Raw genomic sequence first — 12425 nt, forward strand, 5'->3', positions numbered from 1 at the left:
CCATGTATGTTTTCCAGAGCCCATGTAGCTTGTCTTTATGATGTGGCATCAGGAAACATTAAGCATGTGAATATGGAAGACGACTTGACATAAATATTTAGTAAAAACCCCTTAAGAAAATGGTTTACGAATCCTCTTTAAAATGTGATTATTTTATTTGTTGTTGAAATTATACTTACGTTTTTTCAAAATACTCAAAACCCCAGTTTAAAAAGAGACAATTAGCTCAAAAGATATCTACAAAAGTATTTCCAGTATTTAACAATAAAATGTGTCTGGCTAATCATGTTAACAATTTGGTATTTGGCATTTTATTAGGATCCCCATTAGCTGTTGCAAAAGCAGCAGCTACTCTTCCTGGGGTCCACACAAAACATGAAACATGACATAACACAGAACATTAATAGACAAGAACAACTCAAGAAAGAATACATTAATTTCAGACAAGACAACACATACTGTGGTCCAATATCTATACCAAAGCAATGTCAGTCATTCTATACACCTTGGTGATGATAACCTCCAATTTATCTCCTCCCAGATGACAGAGGTCAAGGATACACACAAAATGGGTGTCTTTCAGCTCCTCAGCAGTTGCTAAAATCTCCTCTGAAAGAACAAAATTAAGAAAAACCAGCATACACAAATTAACTTCAGAGTATTTAAATTGTTGGAAACATTATGTATGCAAACCTCCTAAAAACAGTGTCTACATTCTACACTGAGTATACAAAACATTATGAACACCTTAACTGACCAGGTGAATATGATCCCTTATTGATGTCACTTGTTAAATCCACTTCAATCAGTGTAGATGAACGGGAGGAGACAGGTTGAAGAAGGATTTTTAAGCCTTGAGACAATTGAGACATGGATTGTGTAAGTGTGCCATTCAGAGGGTGAATGGGCAAGACAAAATATTTAAGTGCCTTTGAACAGGGTAAGGTACTAGCTGTCAAGAACTGCAACGCTGCTGGGTTTTTCACGCTCAACAGTTTCTTGTGTGTATCAAGAATGGTCCACCACCCAAAGGACATCCAGCCAACTTGACACAACTGTGGGAAGCATTGGATTCAATATGGGCCAGCATCCCTGTGGAACACTTTCAACACCAGTCCATGCCCCGACAAACTGATGCTCTTCTGTGGTCAGGGGGGGTGCAACTCAATATTAGGAAGGCGTTCCTAATGTTTGAGTATACTCAGTATGTAATTAATCAATGCCTAATATTATATGTGTAGACAGAATCTACCATATAAAGTTTGATTTGACCCTGTACTGTACAATGTAATCAATACTCAGTCTAGCCTCAGAAATGGACAGCGCATTTGATTTGCCATAACTGCTTTCTTAAGTGGAATCTACGTTTTAGAGTTGAAAGACCCACTTGGAGGTCAACCTTAGGAAATATGATATTGTAAAAATGCTTGTGAGCAGGTCATGAACCACGAATAGTAGTCTGCTTGAAAATAGCCTGGAGTTTCGCCTTAGCTAGAAGCAGTGCCCCATGACTTGCTCTCAGGGGTGTGCGTTTACCCTCCCCTCCTGTCCCCCTCTACCCAGTGTGTTACCTGGTTCAGGGAGAGCAACCTCACTCTGGCTCAGGGGGTCTGCGAGAGGGCAGATGAAGCCTGCAGACAGGCAGGAAAGAAGTGTGTTGTCATGGGGGTCTTGAGGTAGACCTAAGGACCTGGGGTCCCCAGATGACATCACAGGAACAAAGGCAGCATCGATGGCCATCTGCTGGTTTATACCTGCCAGAGAGAGACAATGAAAGTAGTAAAACAATGAAATTATAGAAGTTTTTTTTGGTACTTTTTACCCCTTTTTTCTCCCCAATTTCGTGAAATCCAATTGGTAGTTAGTCTTGTCCCATCACTGCAACTCCCGTACGGACTCCGGAGAAGCGACGGTCGAGAGCCATGCGTCCTCCGAAACAAGACCCTGCCAAGCCGCACTGCTTCTTGACACAGCCGCACCAATTGAAGCCAGCCGCACCAATGTGTCAGAGGAAACACCGTACAACTGGCGACCGAAGTCAGCTTGCAGGCGCCTGGCCCGCCACAAGAAGGCTCACTAGAGCGCGATGGGACAAGGAAATCCCTGCCGGCCAAACCCTCCCCTAACCGGACGACGCTGGGCCAATTGTGCGCCGCCTCATAGGTCTCCCGGTCACGGCCGGCTGTGACACAGCCTGGGATTGAACCCGGGGCTGTAGTGACGCCTCAAGCACTGCGATGCAGTGCCTTAGACCGCTGCGCCACTCGGGAGGCCCTGAAATTATAGAATAAAATATAAATAAAACCACTAAGGATGTACAAAACAATCAGGGGTGAAAGATTGTATTTCTTCCCGGTACAGGACCTCCGATGTGCACAAATTATTTTTATGGGCCTAATAGTAAAGACATGTCATCTATAAAAATGTATTACCTTTTAAAAAATGGGGCACACAACCAGGCATGTCAAACAAATCACATCTGCGCACGTTGGTCCACTCTAAAATAATTCCAGCATCTAAAACAGTGCACTGTGCGACCAACATTAGATGAATGGAAAGAGATGGATGGAAATCTATTAAAACACCCCCAAAAAGTATGACATTCGGCGATTGTCATTAGGCATAATTGATTGATGTGTCCACTCACTGGTGTCTGCTTGCGTCATGGCCCGGCCAGTCATCTCTGCCTGCGCAAAATTTTACTGTTCACCTCGAATCACACCGCATTTTGGAGCTATACCACCGGGTTTTCAAGTCCATTTGCTCATTTCTCATGCGGCTGACAGGCGCTAACGATAGATTATGGTGCGGTAGCCTACAGTTTTCATCTTTGATTTAATTATTGTGATAGGCTCATGTTTTACCAGCACGCGTACCGGCACTATTTATTTTGCCGGTAGTCTGTACCGGACCGGCTTACCTTCACCCCTGAAAACAATAAAAATCACAGATTAACTCCAATCAAATGAAAGAAATTACAAATAAATGCTGTACATGAGCTCTACATTACCTAATATTGTGATCTTATAGTATCCTTTGCAGGTTACTGGTGAGAGGGTGTCTGTGGTTTGCTCTGGAGTCCACCTGGCAGCATGTAGGTTACTCTGCTGCAGCAGAAGGGTCTTGTCGTCAAATCTGAATCTCTGAGAAAGGCTCTCCGAGTACACACCACCAGGATGTAAATATTCTAACACTTCTTGTCTCTGCTTCGGCCATGAGCTGCTTTCCCAGGATGTCCAATCACAGTCTGCAACTGCTCTCTCTCCAGTAGCGCCTTCACTCTGTGGAATATCTTAGAAACAAAATACAGTAGGCCTACCAGTGTCACTAACCTTGTTGTAACATCCCACATTAATGATGCAATGGCAAGTAGTTTCCATGGTTTCCAGATAAACAGTATAGTTAATATCTCAGGCTAGCCCCTGCACTACACTAGCCATGCTTAACCCATGAAGAGAGGAATAGAAGTTAGGCCACATAGATAAGTGGTGAGATAGTATGTTAATGTGGCACAACACTCTTATACCTGATGGACCTTGTTGTCCACTGGCTCTAGTTTGGTCTGGGTTTCTTTCTAGTGGACCAACTTCCTCTTCCTCTGATTCAGAATCACTCTCCTCTTCCTGTTCACTTAGCTCTTCTTCTGTTAAGCCATGGCCAGCCTCTCTGTGAACAGACAAAGCTCTCATTATAACCTGAGTTACTGGGTGGGTCCCTGATGGGCATAGAGAAATTATTACAGTGACCTGGTATGATGGAGCATAGAAGTTGATTCATTACCTTTTCTCTTGCATCCTGGCACGAGTAATATAGCATCGCTTCATCACTCTAAAAGACAACAGAAAATGATTCTAAAACATTAAAGTGAAAATATGCTAATCAAATTTCAAATGCCATAGGAAAAGGGGAGTTACCGGTACAATTTTGAATGTTTAATAGCTTACCCTTGTTTTAGGGCAGCCATACTAAACAAGTGGACCGTGGTCCGGATCCAGACCCATAACGAGGTCAATACAGACCGCGGGTCCCGACAAGATTATTATAATAATTTAACACACATAAAACATGTCATAATGTGTAGAATTGCAGGAAATTAGCTTTAAAACGGCACAATTTTTCTCCGCCCCATTTGGGGATTATTCACCTCTTCTTTGGTTGTTTTCTTTTCCTTCTGCTGGGTGAGCTCTGCACACTAGAGGACGATGTTTCCCTGTTTATCGGAGTCTCAGTCACTTCTACAGTCCTCTGATCACTGGGTGGGTCAGGTACAGTCACAACAGACTGAACCGTCTGCTGGAGAGAACCAGGCATTACATTCTAAACTTTCCTTACCAATGACAATATCAATACCTATAAAGTTCTGTACAGGCAACTGTTCTTGTTTTTTTGTCTTGTAATGCGTCCTGTTTCTTTTTCATGTAAAAAAAACCAACACATCTACTTTAGAAAAATACTATAAGTGTGTTGAATTCACATGAAGTGTGTTATACATCTATGAAACCTACCTGGTCTGACAGAGTCTCCTCTGGCCATGTCACATACTGCACAGCCATGATCTGTCCTTGGATTGCCAGCCGCTTGTGCTCACGATAATGCAGACCCTCCATCTCACTCTTCAGTTCATTTGCAGCAACTAGAGGAACTTGAGCTGAGATGGGAAATACAGTGCATTCGGAAAGTATTCAGACGCCTTGACTTTTTGCACATTTAGCTATGTTTCATCCTTATTCTAAAATGGATTAAATAAAAACATTTCCTCATCAATCTACACACAATACCCCATAATGACAAAGCGAAAACAAGTTTAGAATTGTTTGCAAATTTATTACAAATAAAAAACAGAAATACCTTATTTACATAAGTATTAAGACCCTTTGCTATGAGACTCGAAATTGAGCTCAGGTGCATCCTGTTTCCATTGATCATCCTTCAGATGTTTACCTGTGGTAAATTCAATTGATTGGACCTAATTTGGAAAGGCACACACCTGTCTATATAAGGTCCCACAGTTGACAGTGCATGTCAGAGCAAAAACCAAGCCATGAGGTCGAAGGAATTGTCCGTAGAGCTCTGAGACAGAATTGTGTTGAGGCACAGATCTGGGGAATAGAACCCAAAAATGTATGCAGCATTGAAGGTCCCCAACACAGGGGCCTCCATCATTCTTAAATGGAAGAAGTTTGGAACCACCAAGACTCTTCCTAGAGCTGGCTGCCTGGCCAAACTGAGCAATCGGGGGAGAAGGGCCTTGGTCAGGGAGGTGACCAAGAATCTGATGGTCACTCTGACAGAGCTCCAGAGTTCCTCTGTGGAGATGGGAGAACCTTCCAGAAGGACAACCATCTCTGCAGAACTCCACCAATCAGGCCTTAATGGTAAAGTGGCCAGACGGAAGCCACTCCTCAGTAAAAGGCACATGACAGCCTGCTTGGAGTTTGCCAAAAGTCACCTAAAGGACTCTCAGACCATGAGAAACAAGATTCTCTGGTCTGATGAAACCAAGATTGAACTCTTTGGCCTGAATGCCAAGCATCACTTCTGGAGGAAACCTGGCACCATCCCTACGGTGAAGCATGGTGGTGGCAGCATCATGCTGTGGGGATGATTTTCAGCGTTAGGGACTTGGAGACTAGTCAGGATCGAGGGAAAGATGAACATAGCAAAGTACAGAGAGATCCTTGATGAAAACCTGCTCCAGAGCACTCAGGACCTCAGACTGGGGCGAAGGTTCACCTTCCAACAGGACAACGACCCTAAGCACACAGCCAAGACAACGCAGGAGTGGCTTCGGGACAAGTCTCTGAATGTCATTGAGTGGCCCGGCCAGAGCTTGGACTTGAACCCAATCTAACATCTCTAGAGACCTGAAAATGGCTGTGCAGCAACGCTCTCCATCCAACCTGACAGAGCTTGAGAGGATCTGCAGAGAAGAATGGGAGAAACTCCCCAAATACAGGTGTGCCAAGCTTGTAGCGTCATACCTAAGACGACTCTAGGCTGTAATCGTTGCCAAAGGCCCTTCAACAAAGTACTGAGTAAAGGGTCTGAATACTTGCATAAATGTGGCATTTTATTTTTTATAAATGTGCAAACATTTCTAAAACCTGTTGTTGCTTTGTCACTATGTGGTATTGTGTGTAGATTGATGAAGGAAAAAACAGTAATCAATTTTAGAATAAGGCTGTAACCTAACAAAATATGGAAAAAGTCAAGGGGTCTGAATACTTTCCAAATGCACTGTAATTATGAAAATGATTTAAATGGTGATGTCTGCTGTAGTTAAAAACAAGCATACAAAAAAAGGTGGTGCATATTACAGACAGATGTAGATCTTTCCTTCTTGAAAAAGGTTCACCTCTTTTACCTGAGCCATCTGCCACTGACTGTGTGAAAATCAGAGGGGCATGAGGGAAGCAATAATGGCCACCAACAACAGTCTTCTTCAGCATGACGCTGTCCTTCAGAGTCTTGGTCCATTGGATGAAGCTCTTCACCCTGGGGTCCGACACGTAGGGCTGGCCCTTGTGATACCCTGAGGGAAAACTACATCTGATAAAGTATAACAACTACATACTAGATCTTCACAAAGTTGCAGTGTGTTTCTCCATTTATTCCTTTTTAAATAGAGCAGTTTTACTGTTGAACTTCTGTTTCACACTGTATCGCATTTTTTGTATAAGGGGAAATTAGTTTTTATTATATGTTGTATTACTTTTATTAATCTACATGTATTCTGTACTGATGAGGAAGATCTGCAAGTAAGCATTTCACTGTACTGTCGTCACACCCGCTGTATTTTGTGCATGTGACAAATAACCTTTGATTTGATCTTTTGTTTCTTTGCAAATGACAGCAGCACTTACCTGTTGTGAATATCTGTGTCTCACAGCTGCTGGTGAGGTAAGGGAGTGAGTCTTGCTCTTGACACTTCCTCATCTGAGTGCAGACCAGGTATGTCACTGCAATGGGAGAGTGCAGAGCAGGGGGAAAATAAGTACAATTAGGGGAGTTCTGTTCAGTTTACCTATGGAATTGTTGGTATTATACTAAATTTAATAGTCATATTTACTTGGGTATATCCCATTGAATATTTCTGGTTGTGAAGAAGCAAAGATCTCCAAAATGAAAGGAATATTGGATGTTCCATCCACTGCATGGACCCAGCGGTATGTCCAGTATTTTTCTGGGCCTGCAAAAGAGGGAAGAAATTATGGGCATTTGTGTTACATTTTCACATGGAATGACCTAATAGTGAGAAATAAGTGACTAGTTCAAGTGTAATGAGCAACTCTTACCTGTGTTCCCCTTATTCTTGATTCTCTCCACCCGACTCACAAAAGTTACCAAGCCAATGACATCACATGCAGAATTGCTGGCCAAGCTCTCCAGTTCTGATCTAGAAGAAAAACATTTATAAGCTAGGAATAAGTAGTTCAGGCAGATAATAAAGACTGCTTAGTAATGTTGGAAATGTTACCCAGGGAAAGGCCTTTGTTTTTACATAAAATCTCATTTCAACTGCATAATGTGGTTGTGAATTGACCTAATGGCGAACTGGTAGGAAACCTCGGGCAAGCCCCATTGAGGCGGCACACTCTTGGCTGGAACCACAGTAAGGACTGCAGTGGGATTCCGTGGATTCAGACACATTTCTGTAAGACAGGCGAAGTAAAAATTCATATTAAAATGAACAGTTTCGCAAAGTACTCAGAATCAGACAGAATGTTCACTCAAAATGACTAATCAGGAGTGTCTGCATGGCAACATACTGGTAATGTTGATTTAATAAGTTGTGAATGACTAGGTTGAGTTCAGTACCTACTGAGTGAAAGCTCTTCATTCTGTGGTTGTCTATGTGAGGTCGTGACCTGTTTTGATAGCTCTGCTTGAGGGTGTAGTTTTGGAGATAGAGCACAGTTCCAACATTCAGTCTCTGGTACCATTCTGGACACAGCTCATTCCACAGGACAAGGGACATGGTGCCACTCTGGTCTGCAACCTCAAAGTAGGCCTGGAGAATAGAGAAATAAACATAAAGAGAGGGTAAATCCTGATGAGACACTTCATACAGAATACTGACAACATTCGAAGAGATGTTAATTATAGTGTCAGGGTTGAGTAGAGAAGAGATGGTGTATTGGTCAATGGTATGGTATAGATACATGATTATACAGTGCCTTTGGTAAGTATTCAGACCCCTTGACCTTTTCCACATTTTGTTACGTTACAGCCTTATTCTAAAATTGATTAATTAAATACATATCCTCAGCAATCTACACACAATACCCCATAATGACAAAGCGAAAACAGGTTTTTAGAAGTGTTTGCAAATCTATTACAATTGTTTTTTTGTTTTTTTTCTTCACCTTTATTTAACCAGGTAAGCCAGTTGAGAACAAGTTCTCATTTACAACTGCGACCTGGCCAAGATAAAGCAAAGCAGTGCGATTAAAAACAACACAGAGTTACATATGGGGTAAAAAAACAAAGTCAAAAAAATACAACAGAGTGTGCAAATGTAGCAAGTTATGGAGGTAAGGCAATAAATAGGCTATAGTGCTAAATAATTATAATTAACACTGGAATGCTAGATGTGCAAGAGATTATGTGCAAAGAGAGATACTGGGGTGCAAAAGAGCAAAATAAATAACAATATAGGGATGAGGTAGTTGGGTGGGCTAATTTCAGATGGGCTGTGTACAGGTGCAGTGATCGGTAAGGTGCTCTGACAACTGATGCTTAAAGTTAGTGAGGGAGATAAGAGTCTCCAGCTTCAGAGATTTTTGCAATTATTTCCAGTCATTGGCAGCAGAGAACTGGAAGGAATGGCGGCCAAAGGAGGTGTTGGCTTTGGGGATGACCAGTGAGATATACCTGCTGGAGCGCAGACTACGGGTGGGTGCTGCTATGGTGACCAATGAGCTAAGATAAGGCGGGGATTTACCCAGCAGTGATTTATAGATGGCCTGGAGCCAGTGGGTTTGACGACGAACATGTAGTGAGGACCAGCCAACAAGAGCGTACAGGTCACAGTGGTGGGTAGTGTATGGGGCTTTGGAGACAAAACGGATGGCACTTTGATAGACTACATCCAATTTGCTGAGTAGAGTGTTGGAGGCTATTTTGTAAATGACATCGCCGAAATCAAGGATCGGTAGGATAGTCCGTTTTACGAGGGCATGTTTGGCAGCATGAGTGAAGGAGGCTTTGTTGCGAAATAGGAAGCCGATTCTAGATTTAACTTTGGATTGGAGATTCTTAATGTGAGTCTGGAAGGAGAGTTTACAGTCTAACCAGACACCTAGGTATTTGTAGTTGTCCACATACTCTAGGTCAGACCCGTCGAGAGTAGTGATTCTAGCAGCGTTCGATTGAAGAGCATGCATTTAGTTTTACTAGTGTTTAAGAGCAGTTGGAGGCTACTGAAGGAGTGTTGTATGGCATTGAAGCTCGTTTGGAGGTTTGTTAACACAGTGTCCAATGAAGGGCCAGATGTATACAAAATAAAACAGAAATACCTTATTTACATAAGTATTCAGACCCTTTGCTATGAGACTCGAAATTGAGTTCAGGTGCATCCTGTTTCGATTGATCATCCTTGAGATGTTTCTACAACTTGATTGGAGTCCACCTGTGGTAAATTCAATTGATTGGACATGATTTGGAAAGGCACACACCTGTGAGGTCCCACAGTTGACAGTGCATGTCAGAGCAAAAACCAAGCCATGAGGTCGAAGGAATTGTCCGTAGAGCTACGAGACAGGATTGTGTCGAGGCACAGATCTGGAGCGACTTACAGTTAGTGAGTGCATACGTTTTTCATATATATATATATATATATGAGCGGCGCAGTGGTCTAAGGCACTGCATCGCAGTGCTAACTGTGCCACTAGAGATCCTGGTTTGAATCCAGGCTCTGTTGCAGCCGGCCGCGACCGGGAGACTCATGGGCGGCGCACAATTGGCCCAGCGTCGTCCAGGGTAGGGGAGGGAATGGCCGGCAGGGATGTAGCTCAGTTGATAGAGCATGGCATTTGCAACGCCAGGGTTGTGGGTTCGATTCCCACGGGGGGCCAGTATAAAATAAAAAAAATGTATTCACTAACTGTAAGTCGCTCTGGATAAGAGCGTCTGCTAAATGACTAAAATGTAAATAAATTAAAAAATCCTGTTTTTGTTTGTCATTATGGGGTATTGTGTGTAGATTGATGGGGAAAACACATTTTAATCAATTTTAGAATAAGGCTGTAACATTACAAAATGTGGAAAAAGTCAAGGGGTCTGAATACTTTCCGAAGGCACTGTATGTTTATGCCTCACCTGGTATGGGTAATCAATCTTGAGTCCAGGTTTTCCATAATACCGCAGTCTGGATTTATGAATCACCCTCACTATCAGGGGTAGAGGTCGAAACATGCATCCGAGAGACGACTCTAGATCACACAGGAGGGTCATCTTTGACACTGTTGAAGACATAACATCTTATCACAATTTCTGTGGGAGGTTGTAGTTTCTCACAAAAGTCAGCAACTGAAATTCTCATCTTACCATCCAGCACCACGTCTGATGGGGGGACATCTGGAACCCATACTCTGCCTTCAGGATCCTCGTTATTCCAAAGAGACAGGTAATGCTTACGGCCCACCTGCAGGGGTGAATCACTTTGCAATGCCACAATGTTTCCAAAGCCATCCTTTGAAAGCATGGGGAGGGAATCCAAGTCCTTAATCTTGCGCAACACATTAGACTCCTTTGAACCATGTTCAATCTTCTCGATGCAAACACAACCCTGACCCAATCTTCTCTCATTGTAAACAAACGAGCACTGGGTGATGTTGATATCAATTCCACTGCGAATAATGTTTTTGTGGATCAGATTATTTAAACTACGGTCAAGAATGCACTTGGCCTGCCAGACTCCATCAGTCACTGTCATGTCATAGCTGTAGCTGTCAGGAGGTTGTTGTTGTTGTTGTCTAACATTTTGTTGTTCTGTCAAATATCTCTGAAGTCCAATGACAGCTACAGCATCAGTTTTGTCCATTTTAAGTGTAAGTGTTTTTGCAGTAAAGAACTGTTCCAAAGTAGAATGTAAGAAAGAATTAGGATTATTTCCAGTCAATGGATCGGAACAAGACGATATGTTTTCAACTTCTTCGGGCATCATTAATGCGCAACAGGCCATGCACTGGGGAAAACGGGGTTGTTTACAACTAGCTAGCTAGCTAGCTTGCATGTATGCCTTGGCTAACAAAGTAGCTAGCTAACTTTAGCTCTGTAAACAAAGATTTTAAACAGCCGTTTGCTGACCACGCAAACAAGCGTTAACCATCAACCTAGTGCTAGCTGTATCGGTCTTGCCAAATCCAATAATATAGATAGCTTTATCTTGCAAAAAAACTATAGTAGCTAACTTTAGATACTTAGTTAGCTAACTCAGCTGTTGGCCAGTCAGCTAACTAAAGCGTTAGCATGCTAATGACGTTCCTGATGAACAACAATGAACAGTATCCGTTCTTCCGTTTTATGACTAGTTGACTAGCTAGCTAGTTTTTTACTTACAAAGGATGAGAAAGTCACGACAAGTTGGTTGGAAACATTGTAGCTAGCTAGTTACAGCATCTCAGAGAGTTCCGCTTTTGCTTCGGCGGCAGTGGATTTGAATTTTGGAAGCGGTTATTCCGCACATCGAAGCAGTGCTGGAATGCCCCAGTGACGCACACAGTGCTTTGCATATATATTATGAAGGCTGGCTACACATTTATTAACAGGACTTCTTTCACAGAATTACATCAGAGAAAATCATCTTCAATTGCACATTAACGCATTCATGTCCATAACATAAATGTATAATTTATTTTGGTACAATTGTTCTCTGAGTTTACTGATGGACAAATCTGAATACTTTTTATAAATCGGCCAACGGGTTTGTATGCAATGAGTTTTTGATATTGTACTATACTGAACAAAAATCTAAACGCAACAATTTCAAAGATTTTACTGAGTTACAGTTCATATAAAGAAATCAGTAAATGAATTTGGCCCTAATCTATAGATGTCACATGATTGGGAATATATGCATCTGTTGGTCACAGATACCTTTAAAAAAAGGTAGGGGCGTGGATTAGAAAACCAGTCAGTATCTGGTGTGATCACCAATTGCCTCAGGCAGCACAACACATCTTTGTCGCATAGAGTTGATCAGGCTGTTGATTGTGGCCTCTTCAATGGCTGTGCGAAGTTGCCGGATATTGGCGGGAAGTGGAACACACGTCAATCCAGAGCATTCCAAACATGCTCAATGGGTGACATGTCTGGTGAGTATGCAGGCCATGGAAGAACTGGGACATTTTCGGCTTCCAGGAAATGTGTACAGATCCTTGCGACATGGGGCCTTGCATTATCATGCTGAAACATGAGGTGAT

The 12425-nt window shown here is 42.4% G+C and overlaps 1 protein-coding gene across 4 annotated transcripts; it reads right to left on the reverse strand.

Annotated features, from left to right (window-relative positions):
- Positions 1-136: 136 nt before the first annotated feature.
- radx (RPA1 related single stranded DNA binding protein) lies at positions 137-11704 on the reverse strand. Of its 4 annotated transcripts, none has more exons than XM_041894922.1 (16): positions 11563-11704; positions 10549-10645; positions 10321-10463; positions 7819-8011; positions 7544-7652; positions 7296-7396; positions 7070-7189; positions 6864-6959; positions 6365-6532; positions 4506-4648; positions 4145-4293; positions 3781-3828; positions 3527-3666; positions 3011-3292; positions 1572-1754; positions 137-609 (listed from the first exon to the last, which is right to left on the reverse strand). In XM_041894922.1, exons 3-16 carry the CDS (start codon positions 10453-10455, stop codon positions 473-475), a joined length of 2004 nt encoding a protein of 667 aa, XP_041750856.1. In that variant the 5' UTR covers positions 10456-10463; positions 10549-10645; positions 11563-11704; the 3' UTR covers positions 137-472. The 4 variants fall into 4 exon arrangements, with proteins under 4 accessions (XP_041750856.1, XP_041750855.1, XP_041750854.1 ...); XM_041894921.1 differs by having other exon boundaries at positions 10549-11074; XM_041894920.1 differs by having other exon boundaries at positions 4145-4290; positions 10549-11704.
- Positions 11705-12425: the final 721 nt, after the last annotated feature.

Source organism: Coregonus clupeaformis, chromosome 13 (assembly GCF_020615455.1).
Source record: "Coregonus clupeaformis isolate EN_2021a chromosome 13, ASM2061545v1, whole genome shotgun sequence".
NCBI classification, from domain to species: Eukaryota; Metazoa; Chordata; class Actinopteri; order Salmoniformes; family Salmonidae; genus Coregonus; species Coregonus clupeaformis.

Bases quoted from the DNA above. Each gene is read 5' to 3' on its own strand.
- radx (XM_041894919.1), bottom strand. From the start codon at position 11,185: ATGGCCTGTTGCGCATTAATGATGCCCGAAGAAGTTGAAAACATATCG. The intron at 7,397-7,543 runs GTCAATTCACAA...TTTTTCTTCTAG, and splicing joins TCCTACCAGTTCGCCATTAG to ATCAGAACTGGAGAGCTTGG. The intron at 3,667-3,780 runs GTAATGAATCAA...GTCTGTTCACAG, and splicing joins GCCAGGATGCAAGAGAAAAG to AGAGGCTGGCCATGGCTTAA.